Raw genomic sequence first — 24,339 nt, 5'->3', positions numbered from 1 at the left:
ATACTTAGCATTATGCTGTTGGTGCCGTTAATTAATGTTGAGTGTTGCGTCGCTGGGCAACTCTCCTAATCCCGCGAGATGACGCTTGCAATTCTGAAAGTAGCTGGCTACCATTTTTCTTTCACATGAAAGAAAAGGTTAATGGAAAGTTTTACTGATGTTGTGATTGGAGATTATGCTTGAAAACTGTAGCGAAGAGCAGTGGAGAAAAGAAAAGTTGAAAAGATTCCTAACGCTCTCGCGGGACTTCCTCGGTTACCTAGCGACCAGACTCTAATCGTAGTAGGGTACCTGTCCCAGTATGTTGGATTGAGCCTTAGTAGCTTGTTCTCCTCTCTGAATTTTAACACTAGCTAAATCAGTTTGTATTGGTAAAAGAGTTGTTCTTTGTGGACAGCTCTGTTTAATTAAGTAAGCTTAAAGCCTAGTCGAGGCCTGAAAAACTGGAGCATTTTATATATACCGAAAATGGCTACAGTAGTTGCTCAGGCTCATTTCGTCTTCGGTCTGCGTGCAGGTGTGGCTAACAATGTGTGTTTCGTCGACGAGCAAACGGTGGTTTTCCCCAGTGGAAACAACTGTGTGTGCTACAACACCATCCAAAGATGTCAAAGGTTCATTCCAGGTAGGTTGACACCTTTAAAATAAAACAGGAAGAGCTCAAAGTTGTACGAATTTCTCATAAATTATCTCACTTAACTTGTTTATATCAGACAGCTGTTTAATACTATTAGTTATTATTAGTTACGAGATGCTCTTATTTTACTTACATCGGTATATTTCCATTTATTATTACTTCCAGGCTCAGAGAAAAGCATGGGCATGCGTGCTCTAGCCATCAGTGCCAACAGGCGTTACCTGGCAGTGTCAGAGTGTGGGGAGAAGGCCACCATCACTGTGTTTGACCTGCAGCACGAACAGGGCAGAAAGAGGAAAGTTCTGACTGCAGGGGAAATACTGGTTCAAGAGTTTGTGTGCATGGCTTTCTCCCCTGATTCCAAGTACCTGATAGGCCAAACAGGTGGGCCAGACTGGATGCTGATTTTCTGGCTTTGGGAAAAGCAGAAGGTCCTGGCATCAGTGAAGACCAGTAACTCAAATAATCCTATTACTCAGGTAGATTTGTGCTGTATCAATATCCAAACTGAAGGCATGAATGATGTATGCTCTGAGAAAATTATTCTATTTTGTTAATGTCCCATCAGGTCAGCTTCAACCCTTACAACAACATGCAGCTGTGTGTGAGTGGAACCGGTGTGTTTAAGCTGTTCCGCTATTCAGAGGGAACCCTGAAACAGAGTAGCTTCGCAAAGGTAGAGACCATCAACTTCCTGTGTCATACCTGGATGACTGAGGAGCAGGTGATTGCCGGGACAGACACAGGCAGACTGCTGGTGTTTGAGTCTGGGGATCTGCGAAGAGAGATCAGCATAAATTCTAAGACTGTGCAGGAGCAGCCTTTAAGGTCAGTTGTTGGTCCTAATTCATTTCAGTGTCAATATTCAGCTGCCCACAGACAGGAATTTAGTTTTAGATGTAGTTATACTGCAGAGTCTACATTTGTTTTTATGCAACTGAAAGGGCAATAGTTTGACTATACTGCGTTTATTCCAAAGAAAACCAACAACACACCAAAATCACAATGAATTGAACAAAAATGTAATAAAGGAGAAAAGGCTTTTCTTGAGCCTTACTCAACAAAAGACTTGACACCTGACTTTAACTAAAATACCATTAATCTTTAGCATTTCGACTTTGAATAACTCATCAAGTCAAGGGGATCCAATAAAAGCTAAAGAAGAGTTTTGCTGTTTGGACAAGCAAAACTCTGACAGACAGTTGACTGTGAAGTTAGAATTTGTGAAATGCACATAAATTCCTGTTTACGGCTTTAATACTGTGCACTTGGCAATGAGTTTATCCCTTAAACCTGGACATATCTTGATTTTGCATTTTTAATAAGAACCTAATGCAAATTGCTTCAATGTTTCCCCCATATTGAGTAATGCTTTTATTTAAACTACAAATCCTCACTATTGTAGGACATTAAACATTGTTTGACATAAAAAAATTGTTTCAGCTCGGGTTTTATTTCACAGTGAAATATTTTCAGTCAGATTTATTCGATAGCAATCATCGTGTTTTCAAACTGCCTGTGCAGGCAAGTGGAGACGAGGAAGATAACTGATGTAGGAGAACCCTTCACTGTCTCTCACATCACAGCCATCCAATCCTTCTCCAAGGGTTTTGTGTGCTCTGTGGGTCCTGGCACAGTGTGTCTGTTTGAGAAGACAGATGATGACGGTTACAGAAAGAGCAGGGAGATACAGGTAAAATGTGGTGCTAAAAATGACACTGGAGCCTCTGTATGTTACAAAGTGATCATATGTCTATGCTATTGTGTCAGATTCCTTCAGACCCATATAGCAATGAGGTGACATTGGCTGAATGCCAGGACATTGACACCATGTGCATCAGTCCTGCTGAGGAGACCCTGGCAATCAGTACGGATCAAGGACAGCTATACAGTGTCAACTTGTCATCTGTGGACATGCACAGGGTAAAACAATCAGTACCAGCACCACTAAAGACTAAAAACTAACAATAGCACTGGATTAAAAAAATATACAAGACCTTCACTCATTTCAGTGTTGTGTGTGTTGTGACACTGTGCAAAGCTTTCCTCCCTCTATTCTCTTTTCTTTCTTACACAATGTTGGAGTTTATCCTCTTTTATGTTTTAAATGTCAAAGCAGCTTTCCCTTGCTTTATATATGAACGTAAAAAGATGTCAACTTTGGAGATCTATTCTTTTAGGAAGAAAAGCTACATTTCGAATTCCTGTCCCAGTCCTTCCACTCAAAATGTATCACTGGTTTATCCATCTGCATCCGGAAGCCCTTTGTGGCCACATGCTCTCTGGACCACTCTATCCGTATCTGGAACTACGAGACAAAGCAAGTAATCACATGTTGTAATCAATAATGTATTTACTTAATTTCTCCACGTAGTCTTAGACATCATTTTTTGAAAATTGAGACACTGTCTATTGTTATTATATATTATATATATATATACACAATGTACACAAGTCAAACTTAAGTGCCAAATGTAGTCTTTGAGTATTGCTTGCTAAACGCATGCTTCTATGCTTCTTTATTGCTGCAATCTGGAAAATGTTGCTAGGGCATTGGAGCTGTACAAGCAATTTCAGGAGGAGGCATATAGTGTGGCTCTGCACCCCACTGGACTCTTTATTCTGGTGGGATTTTCAGACAAACTCAGTCTGATGAACCTGGTTATTGATGACATCCGCACCTTCAAGGACTTCACTGTCCGTGGCTGCAGAGAGGTATGTTTGCTGATTGTGTGTGTACAGCTATATGATTCAGTCCTGAGGTCCGACCATCTCTTTCCCTTCTCCCTCGTCCATACCCTAGTGTGCTTTCAGCCATGGTGGCCACATGTTCGCAGCAGTCAATGGAAATGTCATTCACATCTATTCTTTCACCGCTTTTGAGAATATCCTCAATCTGAAGGCTCATAATGGAAAGGTGAGTCAGGTTGAAAATATATTGTGCAGTATATGGAGTGATTTCCCTATCTTATATCAAAAGCATATCTTCTTTTTACATTTGAGGGCATTCCTTTTTTTTTTTTTCTTTTTTTTATCCTTTCGGCTTATCCTGTGAGTTCAGGGTTGCCCCAGCAGATCCTTAGTACGCATGTTGATTTGGCACAGTTTTTGCGCCAGATGCCCTTCCTGATGCAACCCTCCCCAATTTTGACAGCTTGGGATTGGCGCTGCACAGCTGAGGAGGGACTGTTGTGGGTTCAGTGTCTTGCTTAAAGACACTTGTATGCATGTTAATATAAGAGGGAAATCACTATAGTATGCAGCAGACTTTCATTGTAGTTTTATTCATCATTAACTAGACAGCTTTTATTGTTGCAGGTCCGTGGCATTGATTGGAGCCTGGATGACAGCCACCTGGTATCATGTGGGATGGATGGTGCAGTGTATACGTGGAACACGCAGACCGGCAAGCGCGAGTCAGAAAGTGTCCTCAAGTCCTGCAGCTACACAGGTGTTGCCTTCTCTTCAGACTGCAAGACCATCCTGGCTGTAGGATCAGACCGCACATTGAAGGAAATCCAAGATGGTCAGGTAAGAAGAAACACACTACTGTATCTTACTGTGTAATGACTTTCCATAGATCATAAGTGGAACAAGTGGTTTTACAGTGGCTTACGTCCAAATCTCAGATATTCAGAGCTCCTTTAGCATTGTTATACACTCTGTGCACAATAATCTGGCAAATAAGTATTTTAACCAAATCATAAATTGTATACATATTGTCCAACTCCAAGCTGTATAAACATCCTTATTGAATTTAAGCATATAAAGTGATGTGTACCCTGACACCCTACACAGGATAAGCAGTTACAAATGATGGATGGATGGATGGAGGTGATATGTACAGTGCATCCAGAAAATATTCCCAGCGCTTTTTCTATTTTGTTATGTTACAGCCTCATTTCAAAATGGATTAAATTCATTTCGTTCCTCAAAATTCTACGAAAAATACTCAATATTGACAACGTTAAAGTATTGATAGCCTTTGCCATGTCACTCAAAATTGAGCTCTGGTGCATCCTGTTTCCACTGATCATCATTGAGATGTTTCTAGAACTTGATTGGAGTCCACCTGTGGGAAATTCAGTTTATTGGAGATGATTCAGAAAAGCAGACACCTGTCTATATAAGGTCCCACAGTTAACAGTGCATGTAAGGGCACAATCCAAGCGATGAAGTCCAAGGAATTTGTCTGTAGAACTCCGAGACAGGATATTATGGAGGCACAGATCAGTGGAAGTGTACAGAAAAATGTATGCAGCATTGAAAGTCCCAATGAGGACAGTGGTCTCAATCATCTGTAAGCGGAAGAAGTTTGGAAACATCAGGACTCTTCCTAGAGCAGGCCAGCTGGCAAAACTGAGGGATAGAGAAGGAAGGGCCTTAGTCAGGGAGGGGACCAAGAAGCCGATGGTCACTGAAAGAGCTCCAGTGTTTCTCTGTGGAGAGAGGAGAACCTTACAGAAGCCATCTCTGTAGCACTCCACCAATCAGGCCTGTATAGTAGAGAGGCCAGAAACCCCTCCTCAGTAAAAGGTACGTGACAGCCCACCGTAAGGACTCTGAGATCATAAGAAACAAGATTCTCTGGTCTCAAAGACTGAACTCTTTGGTCTGAATGCCAGCTGTCATGTATGGAGGAAACCGGGCACCGCTCACCACCTGGTCAATACCATCCCTACCGTAAAGCATGGTGGTAGCATCATGCTGTGGGGATGTGAGACTAGTCAGGATTTAGGGAAAGATGAATGGTAAATGGTCTGCACTTATATAGCGCTTTTCTACCTATTGGCACTCAAAGCGCTTTACACTGCTTCTTATTTACCCATTCACACTCACAATCACACACACATTCATACACCGATGGGGGAGCTGCTATGCAGCTGGCCAACGCTCACCGGGAGCAACTAATTTGGGGTTCAGTGTCTTGCTCAAGAACACTTCGACATGTGACCAGAGGAGCTGGGGATTGAACCAACAACTGTTGGTGGACAACCGCTCTACCTTCCTGTGCCACAGTCGCCCACATGCAGCCACATGAATGCAGCAATGTACAGAGACTGTCTTGATAAAAACCTGTTCCAGAGCCCTCTGGACCTCAGACTGGGGCGACAGTTCATCACACATCTAATCACACATCCAAGATAACAAAGAAGTGGCTACAGGACAACTCTGGGAATGTCCCTGAGTGGCCCAGCCAGAGCCCAGACTTGAACCTGATTATACATCTCTGGAGAGATCTGAAAATGGCTGTGCACCGACAGTCCCCATCCAACTAGTGGAGCTTGAGCAGTACTGCAAAGAAGAATCTGAGAAACTGCCCAAAAATAGGTGTGACAAGCTTCTAGCATCATACTCAACTTGAGGCTGTAATTGTTGCTAAAGGTGCTTAAACAAAGTGTTAAGAAAATACAGTGAATACTTATGTATGTGATTTTTTTGTTTTTTTATTTGTAATAAATTTGCAAAGATTTCAAACTTTTTCATGTTGTCATTATGGGGTATTGTCTGTAGAGCTTTGAGAAAAATAATGAATTTAATCCATTTTGAAATAAGGTTGTAACATAACTAAATGAGGAAAAAGTTGAGCGCTGGGATTCTTTTTTTTTTTTTACTTTCTGGATTCACTGTATTGACTGTGTTATAAGGGAGAGTGTGACCCAAGGAGGTCAACACCCTGTATCAAGCTGTGCATAATTATTAGGCAGCTTCTTTTCCTCAGGCAAAATGGGCCAAAAAAAGATTCAAGTGACTCTGAAAACTAAGAAATTGTAAAAGTCTTTCAGAGGAATGCAGTTTTGAAATTGCTAAGATATTGGGCCACAGAACCATCAAATGTTTTGTTACAAGTAGTCAACAGGGTCACGAGACACGTGTTGAGAAAAAAGAAGAAAATTACCTCCAAAGGATTTGAAGAAAATCAAACGTGAAGCAACCAGGGACCCATTATCCTCTAGTACTGTCATATTCCAGGACTGCAGCCTACCTGGAGTGCCCAGAAGTACAAGGTGTTCAGTGCTGAGAAGCATGGACAAGGTAAGGAAGACTGAAATCACCACCACTGAACAAGACACACAAGTTCAAACGTCAAGACTGGGCAATGAATTCTTTGAAGACAGATTTTTCAAAGGTTTTATGGACTGATGAGATGAGTGACTCTTAACGGACCCTTGGCTGATATGTGTCTGGCGAAGAGCTGCACTTCAATGCAAACGGCAGCAAGGTGGAGGTGGGGTACTGGTTATGGACTGTCATTATTAAAGATGAGCTATTTGGATCTTTATGGGTTTAAGATGGACTCAAAATCAACTCCCAAACCTACTGCCAGTTTTTAGAAGAATTTCTTCAAGCCGTGGTACAGGAAGAAGTCTGCATCTTTTAAGAAGACCATGATATTTATGCAGGACAATGCTCCATTGCATGCATCAAAGTCCTCTGTATGGCTAGTCACACTTCGATTGCCTTAAAGATGAAGAATGACATGGTCCTCTTCCTTATCCGACCTAAACCTTATTGAGAACTTGTTGGCCCTTCTTACATGGGAGATTTACGATGAATGAAAACTATACCCCTCTCTGAACAGTGCCTGGGAGGCTGTTGTTGCTGCTGCACACAAAGTTGAAGGGTTAGGACTGTTCCTGAAATGAAGGGTGGCAGTAATGCTCACTCTTTTATTTAAATTTTTTTTTAAATGTCAGAATTGTAAATTTTGACTTGTTTTGATTATTTTCACTTTAACAGGTGAAAAATAAACAAGTTTAGTTTTTCATTTATTTGCATAATAATTCTGCATTATTAGGCAGCTATAATAATACAGAATAAATATATATATATATATTCTTCTAAGAAAGCCAAAATCTCTATTTTACATTCTTAAATATTCAGGTTTGAGGTTTATTAACATTTTGGATTGACTGGGAGCCTGTAGTTGTTCAATAATAAAATTAATCTTCAAAAACAACTTGCCTAATAAATGTGGATATACTGTATAATATTATAGCAACTAGCTGACAGGAAGTTAACTAGTGGCTAAATTTAGTTTTAGCATTGTCTTGGAAAGCCACAGGCAAGGGGACCCGGTTTAGCCTTGAGCCTTCCGAAAGTTCATGTAAGGGGTTCCCAAATGTCTGGGGGCTTTCTGGGCATGGCTTGAGGCTTTCAAAAGCCCTGAGCATTGTAGGGCTACTTGGGGCCCTCTGCCCAGGGCTTAAGGTGGCTTAAGCCCATAGAAAGCCTTTGACTACAAGTTCTTTTGCTTTTACCAGATGTTTAATGCAAAATAAGTTTTTTTTTTCTTTTTCATAATGTATAAACTGTTACTATTACAAAACTAGTTACAAAGTAGGAATGAGTCCTACACCCCCAGCAACGGAGGTGACGAGGCGAAACGAGATGAGAACGTCTTTCCCGACCACCAGTTGTTGCACATGTCATTCTCAGAGTAGGAATCTCTCTGGACATGATCAGCAGTTCAACTCATTCACCTCTGGAGGTGTGGCAAAGGTCCAGGTCTTCTAAGGGAGCCACCTGACCTGAGCTTGTTTGCTATCACCTTATTAAGGTCTATTTAGCGCCTGTTTCTAAATGGATGATCTTTATAATGTCACATCATTAAGTGTCACATTAAGTGTGAGCTGTGAAATTAGGTCACATAACAAGCATAACAATATTTGAACTGTGACATCATTTGTAAGTTTACAGAAGATAATATCTGGATATAATACATTTGGTTTTACATGTCACAAATTCCGTCTCCATTATAATAGTATATGTTCAATAGATGCAACCTAGATGTCTAATAAACTTTCAAATCACAACTACATTAAGCCTGTTTTTAATGTCTTTTGAAACTGAAAACTTACTGGAAACATCATTATCATTGCTGGGTTTATATTATCTCATTGTAAAGCACGTTTCTGCTAATCTACTACTCAACACTAGATTAAAACTGTTTGTCCGACACAGTCAGAAAAGATGTGAGGAATGAAGAAAACAAAATATTTGCATTGTAGCAATACGGAGTTATCAATATGAAGACTGATGCTCTAGGCCTCACACTGGAGCATCGCAGTAATGCAGCAAACCTACACATTAGCTATAATTTATCCATGTTATAGGGCACCAGATCAGTTATACGAGATGATCACTCTATTGAAACGAGGTAATCTTTCATTAACCAGAACAAATTAATTAATCAGTGACATTTTAGAGACGGCTGATCCTTGACTTCCATCACCAAAAGAATAAACAACAAATCACTTAATATCGATAAATGAACATTTATTGATATACTAACTACTAACATAAATACAGGTGATAAATAATTGGGATAATTTACAGATCGAGGAATAAACAATTGGGAAATTGATAGTGGTGTTCAAGACAGAAAATATAACAGAAAATTTACTGTATGGTGAATGAAAACAGGATTAATACTAAAACTAAAAATACAGCCCAAAGGATAAAATTGAATAATTTGGATAAGAATTTGAGGAGAAACTTATGGTTAAATTTAGTAAATAAACCTGCAGTTTATCTTAGGACATCAGCCTTCGTAGAGCTTAATGTGGAGCTTAGTTTGGCCTACTTGAGAGTCGCTAAGGGTCTACTGAAGATTTCCGATTACCAGTGGGCCAAGCGTTCCAGAACACTGTCAGAGTCAAAACACAGAGAAGCATCCTTCATCAGCCGCGGCCACCACAGCATGTGGATGGTAGGATGGTGATGCTATGGAGATGTCCTTTAGGATGTCCTCAACCAAATTGAATAATTGGCCACGACATAACTTAAGGATTAAGGCTGGTTCTGGCTGCGGATGAGTTAACATGCTGTACTTCAAGGTTACAGAGTTACAAAAATGAGCAAAAATAATTAGAATAACTTAAAGCTGATAGGCTTTTATCTTCTTGCATGCCTTTGGGATAAAACGCCTAGTTTTCTTTGTCTTAAAAAAATACATTTTCTGCATATGCATTAGGCTCAAGAAGTGACATTTTTAACCAGATTCTAACCACACTTGGATCAAACATCATATAATGCCTTACAAAAACATATTATAGAGGTTTCATGAAGCTTATGACATTAGTTCATATAGATATTGGACTTGCACCAAAATGAAGTCTGTGTGTTTCTGTGGTGAAGGTTTATGGTTTAATGACCGTGTCTGCTTCACATCAAGACAGGGGAGCCATCCATGTTAGGAATTTTTCCAGGGTTCATCCTGAGTTGGATCTTGATAAGGAATCACAGTATGGGCTTCTTATGGGGGAGTGTGGTTAATTTATACTGATAAAGTTGATGGTTTTTGTTGACTTAAATTTTCCAAGACATGATCCGAGAAAGGAGCGGGTCCACTCCTCTTTCTGGTGGACAAGTTAAAGGTCAGTTTGTTGCTAGGAGTCTCTCTGCAGCCTAGTGTGTACGCTATATACCCCTACTTGTCCAGTAGGTCCTAAGATGAAGAGGAGCTGCTGAACGCACCAGTGGCACCATGATGGCAGCTTTGAAGACAAGGCGGCAATAAACTCCTACTATGAAAAGGCTGATGTCTTTTCTTCAACTATGAGAATTATCAGTTTATAGCAGGGGTCTCCAAGCTATTTTCCCCTGAGAGCTACTTTTACAAAATGAAAATGCATTAAAACATCAAAAAATATTTTGTATGTAATTTTGCAGTGTTTCTTTCTATTGTATTCTCTTACTGGTATGGGTACCAGCGGCGGCTTTATGCATGCGCAATTCATTTTCTTTGCACTGACCCTGTGGTCAGTGTGTGTGTGTGTGTGTGTGTGCGTGTGTGTGTGTGTGTGTGTGTGTGTGTGTGTGTGTGTGTGTGAATGGGTGAATGGGAAGCAACCTTGTAAAGTCTTCTTCTTTTCCTTTGGGCTGTTCCCTTTCAGGAGTCGCCACAGCGAATCATGTGCCTCCATCTAACCCTGTCCTCTGCATCCTCTTCTCTCACACCAACTTCATGTCCTCTCACTACATCCATAAATCTCGTCTTTGCTCTTCCTCTAGACCTCCTGCCTGGCAGCTCCAACCTCAGCATCCTTCTACCAATGCATTCACAGTTTCTCCTCTGAACATGTCCAAACCACCTCAATCTGGCCTCTCTGACTTTATCTCCAAAACATCTAACATGAGCTGTCCCTCTGATGTCCCCATTCCTGATCCTCCATCCTCGTCACAAGCTCTGCTACCTCCAGCTCTGCCTCCTGTCTTTTCTTCAGTCCCACTGTCTCTAAGCCGAACAACATCTCTGGTCTCACCACCGTCTTGAACATCTTTCCTTTCATTCGCGCTGATACTCGTTTACTCTTTTGACACTTTTCTCCACCCGTTCCAACCTGCCTGCACTCGCTTCTTTACCTCTTTTCCACACTCTCCGTTGCTCTGAACCTTTGACCCTAAGTACTTAAAGTCCTGCACCTTCTTCACCTCTGCTCCCTGTAACCTCACTGTTCCACCTGGGTCCCTCTCATTCACACACATGTATTCTGTCTTGCTGCGGCTAAGCTTCATTCCTCTGTTTTCCAGAGCAGACCTCCACCTCTCTAGATTTTCCTCCACCTGCTCCCTGCTCTCACTACAAATCACAATGTCATCTGCAAACATCATAGTCCATGGAGATTCCTGTCTAACCTGTCAGTCTGTCCATCACCAGAGCAAACAAGAAGGGGCTCAGAGCTGATCCTTGATGCAGACCCACCTCCACCTTGAACTCCTCTGTCACACCTACAGCACCTCAACACTGTCTTACAGCTCTCATACCTGTCCTGCACCACTCTAACATACTTCTCTGCCGCTCCAGACGTCGTCATACAAAACCACAGCTCCTCTCTCGGCACCCTGTCATACACTTTGTCTAAATCTACGAAGACACAATGCAACTCCCTATGACCCTCTCTGTACTTCTCCATCAGGATCCTCAAAGCAAATACTGCATCTGTTGTTCTCTTTCTAGGCATGAAACCATATTGCTGCTCACAAATGTTCACCTCTGCCCTTAGCCGAGCTTCCACTACTCTTTCCCACAACTTCATTGTTTGGCTCATCAGCTTTATTCCTCTGTAGTTGCCACAGCTCTGCACATCTCCCTTGTTCTTAAAAATGGGCACCAGTAAACTTCTCCTCCAGTCCTCAGCATCCTCTCACTCTCCAAGATCTTGTTAAACAAACTAGTCAGAAACTCTACTGCCACCTCTCCTACACACTTCCATACCTCCACAGGTCTGTCATTAGGACCAACTGCCTTTCCACTCGTCATCCTCTACAACACCTTCCTCACTTCACTCTTACTAATCTTTGCTACTTCCTGCTCCACACCAGTCACCTCTTCTACTCTTCGTTCCCTTTCATTTTCTTCATTCATCAACTCTTCAAAGTTCTCCTTCCATCTTCCCATCACATTCCTGGCACCTGTCAATACATTTCCATCCTTATCTTTAATCACACTAACCTGTTGCACATCCTTCCCATCTCTATCTCTTTGTCTGGCCAACCTGTACAAATCCACCTCTCCCTCCTTAGTGTCCAACCTAACATACAAGTCCTCATATGCTCTTTGTTTGGCCTTTGCCACCTCTATCTTCACCTTACGCTTGTCTCCCTGTACTCCTGTCTACTCTCTTCAGTCCTCTCAGTGTCCCACTTCTTCTTAGCTAACCTCTTTCTCTGTATACACTCCTGAACTTCCTCGTTCCACCACCAAGTCTCCTTGTCCACGTTCGTCTTTCCAGATGACACACCGAGTACCCTCCTACCTGTCTCCCTGATCACATTAGCTGTAGTGGTCCAGTCATCTGGAAGCACCTCCAAACCACCCAGATTCTGTCTCAGCTCCTCCCTGAAAACTACACAACATTCTTCCTTTTTATAACTTCCACCACTTCTTCCTCTGCTCTGCCTTAGTCCTCTTCATCTTCCTCACCACCAGCATCATTTTACACATCACCATCCTGTGTTGTCTGGCTACACTCTCTCTACCAATACTTTACAGTTACTGGTCTCTTTCAGATTACGTCTACACAAGATGTCATCCACTTGAGTGGTTCTACCTCCGCTCTTGTACGTCACCCTATGTTCCTGCCTCTTCTGGAAGAAAGTGTTCACTACAGCCATTTCCATCCTCTTTGCAAAGTCAACCACCATCTGACCTTCTGCATTCCTGTCCTGAAGTCCAAACCTGCCCATCACAGTCTCATCACCTCTGTGCCCTTCACCTACATGTCCATTGAAATCTGCACCAATGACCACTCTCTCACCTCTGGGGATGCTCTGCATCACTTCATCTAACTGCCGAATTTCTCCTTCTCTTCTAACTCACATCATACCTGTGGAGCATAACCACTCACAACATTGAACATTACCCCTTCAATTTCCAGCATCTCTGTGCAGAAGCAATGGGGCATATTGGTTTCAAATCACGGCCTGGAATGGTTGGAGTGGTAATATCAGTTCTGAGGGTTGCTGTAATTCCTCCAACTGAGAGAACGTCATCACGGTGATTTCCGCTGCTGTGTCAAGGAAGGGTTCATATAATAATGTGTTCAATGATCAAGGGCAGGAAGAATTTTAGCGGCAGTACCCTTTTGGTGAGGTGACATAAGGAAGCTCAGTCCATTGTGGATGACTGATTCATCCTCATTTGGGGACTCCTCATCTGAGTCTGACTGGATCACTATGACTGTGTTAAACTCTTAGTTTGGTCCATTTGAACTTCCGAGGTCTGACACGGAGTTAGTCTTTTCTTGCTTTGCGGAATTCATGAAGAAGATGCTTCTAGGTCCTGTTTGCTCAGACCTGATGTTTCACATTGACCTCCCTTTGTGGCTGTTACTCCATGGAGAGGTCTTTTTGTTGTTTCCTATTTTGTTATTCTTGAGTGAAATGTGTCAATACCAATTCTGGTATTGTGGTTTCTCATTTCTTTTACAACACAGTTTGAGGTTCTTCCTGTTTAGATGGGAACTTATCTCAGTAGGGATTCAAAGAAGATAGAGACTTTGCATTGTGGCTCAGTATAACAACGGCAGCATTTCCCCTACATAGCCAACGAGACTCGCCCGGCATGCATGTCTGGCCAGTAGGTACGAAGGGATCCGTGACCCGTTTTTGTTAATGTTGTGCCCAAATTTCACTGCCTGTCCTACATCCACTCCATTTCCTTTTTTACTTGAAGAATGAGAACCAGCCGCTGTAAAGCGTCAGACATTGTTCACTTACTAACGGCTGTGTGATTTCTCTGTTGCTGTTCTTAAACACACCATTTAATTGTCCCCTCCTCCCCAGCTCAGTAAGAGCAAGAGCAGCGCTAGAAGGACAGAGTGAGTGAATGAAGAGAGGGATTAGCATTAGAGAGAACAAATAGGTAAATCAGAGAAATCAAATGGTCGTTCTGATCGTTACACAGTGGTTAGTTTCTAAAACATTAACAAACATGGTTACACCTCCACACAAGCCTGCAGGAAGGACTTTGTATGAACACAACTGAAGTGCACATTTCTCTCGGCTGCTGTTCCGTGCCCTCTTTGCTGTACAGGTTCGTGCGCATGCACGACCTGAAACTGGTTGCATGTAATGTTTAATATGCAGAGAAGCCACATTAGGTTTGACAATATGATTTTGTGCTGTTAGTCCATACATAAGCAAAAATAAATTCTATTGATGGGATTTTTAAGTTTGAATTTGATATATCAGACTACCCATGGTAAATTCCAATTTGTTTGCCTCAAAAATTTAAAAGTTTTAAATAGAAAAGTGTTATTAAAATACTAAGATCATGTACATGCGCTGTTGGAGAAATTGAACTGTCCCTGCCCGGGGCAACTGGCCCATAGGAGGTTGGGCAGGAGGCCGGCGATGATGGCTGAAGCCCTTCGGGGACCGGGCAGGAGGTCTGGCAGGAGTCCTGGCAGGAGGGCGGCGACAACAGCTCGATCCCACCAATGGAGGACCAGGAGCTGGACCTGGAGCTTGAACCAAAAGGACGTCGGCCAACCCAGAGGCAGGAACAGGGTCAGGAACAGGATCTGAACCAGGCTGGACCTCACTGACCCGGAACCAGGAACAGGATCAGAACCAGGCCGGACCTCGGGCGACCCAGAGCCAGGAACAGGATCAGAACCAGGCCGGACCTCAGCCGACCCAAAAACAGGAACAGGATCAGAACCAGGCCGGACCTCGGCCGACCCGGAGCCAGGAACAGGATCAAAACTAGGCCAGACCTCGGCCAACCCGGAGCCTTGATCAGGAACAGAACCAGGCCGGACCTCGGCCGACACGGCAAAGTGATCAGGAACAGGAACAGAACCAGGCCGGACCGTGGCCAACCCGGAGACTCCAACAGGAACAGAACCCGGCTGGACCTCGGCTGACCCAGAGGTGATCTGGCAGGTGCCAGATTATGACCAGAGTCAGGGTCAGGCGGGGCGTCGACAGACCAGAAGGCAGGTGCCGGAATAGGATCAGAGTCGGGGCTGGGCGAGGTGACGGCCGACCCGCAAACAGATGGGGGTGCAGGACCGGGACAATTAGCATCATCGACCAGCTCCGAGACAGGAACAGGAACTGAGCCAGAACTGGTGGCGTCAGCCCGCTTGGTGACATCACCAACAAACAGAACAAACAGGAACTGGACCCGGACGAGCAGCAGCTGAACCTGGTGAAGGACTGGACCTGGACAAATAGGGGCAGAACCAGAACCGGAGGCGGTGTTGACTCGCTCTGAGACATCGGCCAACCCAGAGACAGGAACTGGGCAAACAGGAACTAGAGCCGGAGAAGTGTCAATTAACCCTGGTGCCAGGACAGGACCTGGACGAACAGGGACAGGACCAGAGCCAGAGTCGGCATTGACCCGTTTAGAGACAGGAACAGGAGAGGAGGAGGTGTCAATCCGCTTGGTGACAGGTACAGGACCGGAGGCGGCGTCGGCCCGCTCGGTGATAGGAACAGGATCAGACCTGGAGACGGCATCAACCTGCTCTGAGGCAGGAAGAGGATCAGAAGCAGAACTGGAGGTGGTGTCGGGCCGACTCAAAGACAGGAGCCGTGCGAACAGGAACTGGAACAGGGCCAGAACTGGAGGCGGTGGTGACCCGCCCGTAGACGGGAAACGGGGAAGAGAGGGTGCCTCTCGTTTTTGGCCTGAATAAGTTCAGATCAACACACACTACAGTATCTTTACACCAATCACTGCTCCACCTGGCACATCAAAACAGCTTTGCCACCTGATTTTGAGAAAGTGGTTTAGGGGCAGTAACAAGGTTAGGTCATTGTGGGGGGATTGACATTCGTCAATATGTGATACTCCCCCCATTTGACAGAACTCCAGCATTAATCACACAGGAGTTTTAGGCTGCTCCATCTTTATTATATAATTTAAACTGGTAATGCATTACATTAAAAGCTACTCTTCCTCAGTCAGAGAAAGCTCTAGCATGCTGGGTAGCTAAGCTAACAGGCTAGCGAGAAGGTCTGAGTAAGTAAACTCCTTACAACACACACCAAATTCCAATTTCACTCAGGATGCAGTTTCCCGGTGCTGAAGTCGCTGAGGGTCTACTGAAGATTTCCAGGACCAGTGGGCCAAGCATTTCAGAACACCGTTGGAGTTAAAACGTCAAGGAGAGTCCTTCGTCGCCCGGTGCAACCACAGCATGTGTTTTTCAGCAGCACAGGAGAAGACTAAGCGTGGGCAGGATGGTGAAGCTATGGAGATGTCCTTTAGCATGTTAGCATGCAGTAGGCTAATTTTCTCATCACCATATGTTGATCATCAGAATGTAACAGAACCTGAAATTGTCTGACATTAAGCAGGACATCAACATATATAGACAATTGTATTCACAATATATTCTCTGAACATGTCCAAACCACCTCAATCTGTCCTCTCTGACTTTATCTCCAAAACATCTAACATGAGCTGTCCCTCTGATGTCCTATTCACAATAGTCACAATCACCTGTAATGAAGAAATAACCATATGTCATAAACACAGCATGCATCATGTCATGTGATATAAAATCAAATAGTAAGAATACATTTCAAAACATTACTAGCTCTAAATTGGGACAAAGGTCAGGTTAGTCAAAAACGTATTAATCTCTCATGAAGCTCATGACATTGTTTCCTACAGTTATTGGACTTGCACTAAAGTAAAGACATTCTCTGGACAGGTTGGACAGGTTAAAGGTCACTTTGTTGCAGGAGTCTGTAGGAATCCCACTCCACCAGATGTGTCCCTGCCCAGCCACCAAGTGGAACCTTGGTGCTGGTCCGAAGCTTGGACAAAAAAGAAAATTTAAGGGTTGCGGCAGGAAGGGCACCCGGCGAAAAAACACATGCCAAATCAACGCGTGGAACATGTTCTGCTGTGGCTGTAAAGCTTTGATTTGATTTTTGTTGCAGTCTGTCTCTGCAGCCTTGTGTGTACGCCACAGCGTTTACAATTGTCACATATTTTGTGCAGGTTTTTACAAAAGATGTGTGAAAAATGTAAAAATCACAGTTCATTTGTTGTTGTATCATTCAGAATGGAGTCGCCTTTTTAAAGTGTTACAATCCAAAAAAGTTTGGGACGCACGGGTACAGGCTGAGTCACTTACAGCCTAAACAAGTCTTAGGCACTTACTGTACAGTACTACATTATGGTAACAAAGTCACACCAATAGCTTTTAAACCTCTCCAGAAAACCTGATTAGTAGTTTTTTTGCACATACTCTGCAAAAATAATGATGCTTAAGAAATAAAAACAAAAAAATGGGCAGTAAAATGTTTTTAACATATATATTTACAGTGCTGGATTATTTTCCCCTACTTTCTCTCGGTCTTATGCTCCAAAGGTTCTGAGGGAGGTCCCTGCTGATGAGGTAGCTCATACAGCTGTTGCAGTGTCTCACTCTGGTAGAGTTGTTTTCTCTGGGACTTCCAGTGGAACCATCAGGGCCATTAAATATCCATTACCTATTCAGAAGGAATGGATCATGTACCAAGCCCACTGTGGCCCCATCACCAAGGTGGGTTGAAATGATGATGCAAAACTTAATTACCACTGAAGATTTGCCAGAAATTATCTCTCATGTTTACCACTACATAACTAAGACACTGATGATTCCTGTGTTGTCCTCAGATGTTGGTCACATTTGACGATCAGTTCCTGTTGACAGTGTCTGAAGATGGCTGTCTGATTATGTGGAGGATCATTGATAAAGAAGGCAGAGGACTGAAGAGCAACAGGCAGATCGTTCACAGCGAGGAGATCCTTGTCACCAAGTCAGACCTGGAGGATAAGGTCTGTGCATCTTCCTTAAATCATTTTACTAGTGTACATCTGTTTTCTATTGATAATACTTTAATGCATGCTCTGCTGATTTTTGGTGCTGTATATTAGCATGAGGTGGATCCCATTTTTCTATTGGTGCACAAGCAAATTCTTACATCTATTTTATCCTTCGGTCCAAGTCAGTACCACAGGTGGTTAGAGGACTTAGGCAACAGATATTTTCAAAAAATGTTTACACCAGATCTCATTCCTATTTCCGGCCTTGGGACTGGCACTGCATCGCTGGGGATGGGCAGTTTTTGGGGTTTAGCATCTTGCCCAGGGAAACTTAGACATGTGGTCAGGGAGACCCTATGGTTGGTCGGTCGCCTGGCAGACTCCGCCTGGCCACATGCTGTAGTTGTGAAGATGCTAAACCACTGAGTTTGCATAAGCCAGTGTTGTCTGATTGCTCGTCCCGAGCCCTGTAATTTGGGAGAGAGAAGGAAATAGACATTGTACAGAATTTCACATTAAGCCTGATTGAGCTCCTTGCTCCTGTGTGTCTGTGTTGCAGGCGCGAAACATGCTGGAGCTGAAGATGCATCTGGAGGAGCTCCAGATGGAGAATGAGTACCAGCTCCGCCTTAAGGACATGAACTACAACGAAAAGTTGAAGGAGATTTCTGACAAGTTTACCCAGCAAATAGAATCTCTGAAAACTACACAACAGGTCTTTCAGGCTGCCTGCCAGATAGCTGTGTTCGAAACATAAGTCAGTCTATGTAGAGCTGTATTTCATGCCACTGCTTAAGATGTCTAACAGAATCCAAGAATGTATTTAAGTTCTTGTGTTAACATTACCGGTGTGTTTTTACAGAAATAATAAAGAACCTATTTGCAGGATGTCTCTGATGATTCACCACATGGTTGCTTCTGCCTTTTGATTTCATTATATAATTTAACATGTGCTGTACTTACAGGCAATGAAGGTAGAGATGGAGAAGCAGGAGCTTGAACACCGGGAGAGTTTTGCAGAGGTGACTGTGAAACATGCAAAAGAACTAAAGGATTTAGGTAAGTAGAGGACAGAGTCCTCTTCACAACCCCGGGACAATGTATCTTTTCTTCGACAAGGACAAATCTAAATATAAAACCACAAACTCAAAAAAAACTATTATCATTTTTTCAGAGTAACTTGACTCTTATGAGTTTCTTTCTGTGATACAGAGTTATCCTACAGCCAGAAGCTGATTACGGAACATGAGAGGTATCAAGAAATTCAGCAGAAATATCAACAGATGCAGGAGGACCATGAGAAGCAGCTAAAGTCTAACGAAGAGAGCAGAATCCAAGCTTTGGAGGAGCTGAGGCAGCACTGTGAGGCCAAGCTGCAGGAGAAGATACAGCTACTGGCTCAGGTCAATGAGCAGGAGCAGAAGGAAGTGGTAGAACTTTGGTGCTTATTAGAGGTGTCTGAACTTTGCTAATATTCAGCTTTTTTTTTTACTGCAGTGTCAAGAGGATGCACAGCAGCAGATTTGTGAGTATAAAGAGATCATAAAGCAGGTAGAGGAGGATGAGGAGAGGAAGATCCATGACATCCAAATCAAGTATGAGAAGAAATTACACACAGAAAAAGAGGCCAACACAAATCTCAAGGGAGAAACTGGTATCATGACACAAAAGGTGACAAAAGAATTTTTTCAATGAAAAGGGTTTCGATTTTTCAAAATACAAGTTGTAATTTTCGCATCGTCTTTCCTGTCTTTCTTGCCGTTTGTACCCCCTGCAGTTCTATACTCTGCAAAGGCAGATTGAAGAGAGGGGCACAGACATCAACAAGCTGAAGCAAGAGCGGCAGAGGCTGTTAGGGCTGATCCGCTCCCTGGAGAGTGACATTGAAGACCTGAAAAGGCAGATTGCTGGGCATGAAAAGACAAACCAGGACAAGGTGACTGAGATCAGGGCCTCAGCTTGAACTACAGTGTTTGATCACCATCTTTGGTTTTAGCAGGCTCTGTACTTCGACTAGGATAAGAAAACTGACTTGTGAAAATTACATGTCCATACAGGATAATACCATTGCCAGCTTAAAAAAGAAAAACCAGGAACTGGAGAAGTTGAGGTTTGTTCTTGATTTCCAGTTTAATGAACTGAAAAAGCAGACAGAGCCTCAACAAGATGAAATTACTGAAAAGAGGAAGAAGATCAATCAGGTGTGTATGTCTTGGTATTTCTACTTAGATTTTAAATCAATAAAAGGAATAAGGTAGATGCTGCTGATAAGACAAACATACTTTAAGTCTAAACAGTGGCAGAGCTGGCGGTTATATGCTTTGTGTGCTCTCTGGCAGCTGGAGGAGGAGCTGGTGCAGATTGACAAGAGCAACACTCAGCTGAAGCTCAGCGTCTCAGAACTGAGGCACAGACTGAAGACCCGAGAAAAAGACATGTACAAGGAGATGCAGAAAGTGAGCACACAAATATTACAGATTCTACAGAAATGTTCCTCATTTTGTTAACCACAAATGTGAATGTATTTTATGTGACAGACCAAGACAACGTGTTAAATAATTGTGAAGTAAAAGGATAATGATAAATGGTTTTCAACAATTCTTAGATATAAATATGAATATATAGATATACATGAATATGATTTGATCTAAACAATTCCATTGTAGCTCTGGCTGCATGTTTAGGGTCATTGTCCTTTGGAAGATGAACCTCCCCACCAGTCTCAAGTCTTTCACAGACTCTAGCAGGTTTTCTTCTAACATTGACCTGTATTTGGCTTCATCCACCCTCCCACCACCTCTGACCACCTTCCCTGTCCCTGCTAAACAAAAGCATCCCCACGGCACGATGCTGCCACAACAATGCTTCACGGTGAGGATGGTGTGTTCAGGGGGATGTGCAGTGTTAGCTTTCTGCCATACATTTACAACTTTTTGCATTTAGGCCAAAAAGTTCAATTTTGGTCTCATCTTACCAGAGCACCTTCTTCCACATGTCTGCTGTGTCCCCCACATGGCTTGTCACAAACTGCAATTGGGACTTTGTATGTCTTTCTTTCAACAATGGCTTTCTTCTTGCCACTCTTCCATAAAGGCCAGATTTGGGGAATCCACGACTAATATTTGTCCTGTGGACGGATTCTCCTACCTGAGCTGCGGATCTCTGCAGCTCGTCCAGAGTTCTTGGCTGCTTCTCTGATTAATGCTCTTCTTGTCTTCTTGCCTGTCAGTTCAGTAGATCCAATGTCTTAGTAGGTTTGCAGTTGTGCCACACTCTTTGCATTTTGATGATAGATGGTACAGTGCTCCATGAGATGTTCAAAGCTGGGGATATATATTTTATTACGTAACCAGCTTTAAACTACTCCACATCTTTATCCCTGACTTTAACCCTGGACTTCATGATGCCAATTGCTCACTTATGTTTTCTAACAAACCTCTGAGGGCTTCACAGAACAGTTGTATTTATACTGAGATTAAATCACACACAGGTGGACTTTTGAAAACCATTTATCATTTTCCTTTCCCCGAATTATGTGCCACTTTGTGTTTTTTTATCACCTAAATTCCCAATAGAATACATTTAAGTTTGTGGTTCTAATGGGACAAAACGTTAAGTAGTTCAAGGTGTATGAATACTTGTCAAGACACTGTATATGGCAACAATTTAGCTGTATTTGATTGATTTGTTTATTAACATATATGGAACATTGCAGTTGATAATATCAGAATAAATGTGCCAGGGTTAGTTCATCAGCTAATTTATACCAAAAGTCCCATCAGAAAATAAATCTGATAAAAAGTAACAAGCATTTCACAGTACAATAAAACAGATATGCATAATACAGGTTATTTCATCAGGACACAGATGACTTTGATCATCAATTGTATGTTTCATGTATATGTGGACATAGTTTTGTTTTAGAAGCACTGCTTCTTATTTCTATGGGAATAGCGTATAGAGAGTTGTTTATTTCTTTAAAAACTCTTCCAATTGCTTCCACATTCTTATCAGCAAACCTCAAATAATAAGACATTTTCCCTTTTTGTCATTTGGTGCCACTGGTTAGTCGATGTATAACTGTTTGGCTTAAAATTAATCTTTATTTTTTAGACTAAATGGAAACTTTAGACTGGTTTGGCACTGACAACTCTCATATTCATCAAACAAAAACTGCCTATTATTTTCAAAATACAATTTCATTGGTGCTGTATTTTTACTTATCAGATAAGTAAAGTTCAGTAAATACCAGAATTCAGTTTTTATTGTGTATTTGAAAATGTCTTAGCTTTTGTATTGTATCTTTGTGAATCCACAGGATCCACAGCAGATGTATAGCAGATATTCAAATTACACTCCTAGATGTTAGTCAAAATAAGAGCAATTTTGCTTTGTAACCAGTATTCATAGTTCTGTCACATTACATTTGTTACACAAAATGATTCCTATTTAGAAGATGGGACTGATTAAGAATTATCCATTCAAAACCCCAAACATTGCTTTATTGCTTTGCTTTTACATCAACGAATAGGTTCACAGCTACTGTCGAAATCAGATCACTGAGATTAGCTTAGACTTTACTTTAGGCTTTATTAAATAGACATGAAGAAATTCTGTTCCATTTTGCTTCAAATTAAAGATCCATTTAACTTTTTTTTTTTTCGGTGGTCAGGTGAAAGATTTGGAGACACACCTTCAGAGGCTCAAGTCAGACCTGCATAACTGTGTTGGTTTTATCCAGGACCCGAGAAAACTGAAGGACAGTGTGCAGATTATCTATGCACGCTATGTTACACAGACCAATGGGGTGAGTGGTTCATCCAGTGAGCCCCCTAACAGCTGGGTGGAAGGGAGGGTTTAAATTCTAGTCTTACATACAGTGTACGAAGTGCATACAACATGTGAAGTGTGTGTGCATGTGTGTGTTCTGTGTCCAAGCTGGAGAAAAGCAGCCTAGCGGAAGATATACAGAGGGTTTTCTGTCGCCAGCGTGATCACTTAGAGAGGACTGTCAATGCTCTAAAGATGAGGCTCGCCAAATCTGCGGAGGAGCATGACAAAGTTTACATTAAAATCATGAAGGTAAAACGGATCAGAAATCTGCAAAATGTTTTTCCCTTGTAGCCAGGTACTGAAGATCGTGAGTTTCTTATAATGGAATGGAATTTCTGATGGAATTCTAAGGGTGATTGTTGTCTCTGCAGGAAAATGTGACTCTGATCACTGAGATCAATGAACTGCGGAAGGAGCTGCGTTCAGCAAAGACTCAGGTTAAAGATTACAAAACTCAGATGGCTACAATGAAGAAGTCACAACCAAACTCAGAGGAAGGACTAAAAAAGGAGCCCAACACAAAGATGTTAATTAACTAACTACCTCATCCACATCCTCCCATCAACAGACACTCTATAGTCAAATGCTGATGCAGATTTCCACGCCACCGTGATGAATGGCAGCATTTTTAATCACACTAAACATCTGAATGCGAGACATGTTCAATAATGCAAGTTTATCAAGATTATATTAATAGGTTTAAAAGTAACTGAAGAACTAGAGGAATTTAAGTTTTAGAGCAAATAAAAACAATCAACCCATCATTTTACTTCAATTTGAAGTAGTGATGAAAGTACAAGTACTTTGTTCCTGTAGTTAAGTACATTTTTCACACCTATCTGTAGTTTAAGTAGATTAAATTATTGCCACTTTGGCCTTTACTTCACTACACCTAAGAGCAAATATTTATGCTTTTTATTCCACTACATTTCTAATCAATGTTGCATCCCAATCATGTCCCATTTTATAATAAACCACTTTTTCCATTTTCTCTTTCTGGGGTGTTTTTTAAAAGACTTATTTGACATATTACCAGTACTCAAAGTGAGCTTGTATGTATTCATTTTTTCCAAATTGTATTCTAGATTTTATTTTGTTTCTTTGGTTTTTCTAGAGATTTGTTTTATATGTGAGGTGAAGGACAAATCCTGGTCCAAAATAACCCCAAGGTTCATTGCAGAGGTTTTTTTATTTTTTTTATATATATATATATATATATATATACATATATATATATATATACATATATATATATATATACATATATATATATATATACATATATATATACATATATATATATATATACATATATATATATATATATACATATATATATATATATACATATATATATATATATACATATATATATATATATACATATATATATATATATACATATATATATATATATATACATATATATATATATATACATATATATATATATATATACATATATATATATATATACATATATATATATATATACATATATATATATATACATATATATATATATACATATATACATATATATATATATATACATATATATATATATATACATATATATATATATACA

General features: G+C 41.5%; 1 protein-coding gene across 1 annotated transcript; it reads left to right on the top strand.

Moving 5' to 3' along the window:
- The first annotated feature begins 142 nt into the window (after window positions 1–142).
- Window positions 143–23,720, top strand: cfap57 (cilia and flagella associated protein 57). The gene is made up of 21 exons (XM_067505379.1): window positions 143–625; window positions 803–1,116; window positions 1,206–1,465; window positions 2,162–2,330; window positions 2,408–2,560; window positions 2,818–2,957; window positions 3,187–3,352; window positions 3,441–3,554; window positions 3,956–4,168; window positions 17,482–17,655; window positions 17,769–17,930; window positions 18,478–18,633; window positions 18,884–18,977; window positions 19,131–19,321; window positions 19,416–19,589; window positions 19,696–19,854; window positions 19,976–20,119; window positions 20,258–20,374; window positions 22,591–22,725; window positions 22,857–23,000; window positions 23,123–23,720. Exons 1-21 carry the CDS (start codon window positions 469–471, stop codon window positions 23,288–23,290), a joined length of 3,504 nt encoding a protein of 1,167 aa, XP_067361480.1. The 5' UTR covers window positions 143–468; the 3' UTR covers window positions 23,291–23,720.
- Window positions 23,721–24,339: the final 619 nt, after the last annotated feature.

The sequence above is a fragment of the Channa argus genome, chromosome 5 (assembly GCF_033026475.1).
Source record: "Channa argus isolate prfri chromosome 5, Channa argus male v1.0, whole genome shotgun sequence".
Classification (NCBI taxonomy): domain Eukaryota; kingdom Metazoa; phylum Chordata; class Actinopteri; order Anabantiformes; family Channidae; genus Channa; species Channa argus.
This window is presented reverse-complemented; position numbering and strand designations above follow the sequence as displayed.

Bases quoted from the DNA above. Each gene is read 5' to 3' on its own strand.
- cfap57 (XM_067505379.1), top strand. From the start codon at position 469: ATGGCTACAGTAGTTGCTCAGGCTCATTTCGTCTTCGGTCTGCGTGCA. The intron at 20,120-20,257 runs GTGTGTATGTCT...GCTCTCTGGCAG, and splicing joins AGAGGAAGAAGATCAATCAG to CTGGAGGAGGAGCTGGTGCA. The intron at 23,001-23,122 runs GTAAAACGGATC...TTGTCTCTGCAG, and splicing joins TTTACATTAAAATCATGAAG to GAAAATGTGACTCTGATCAC.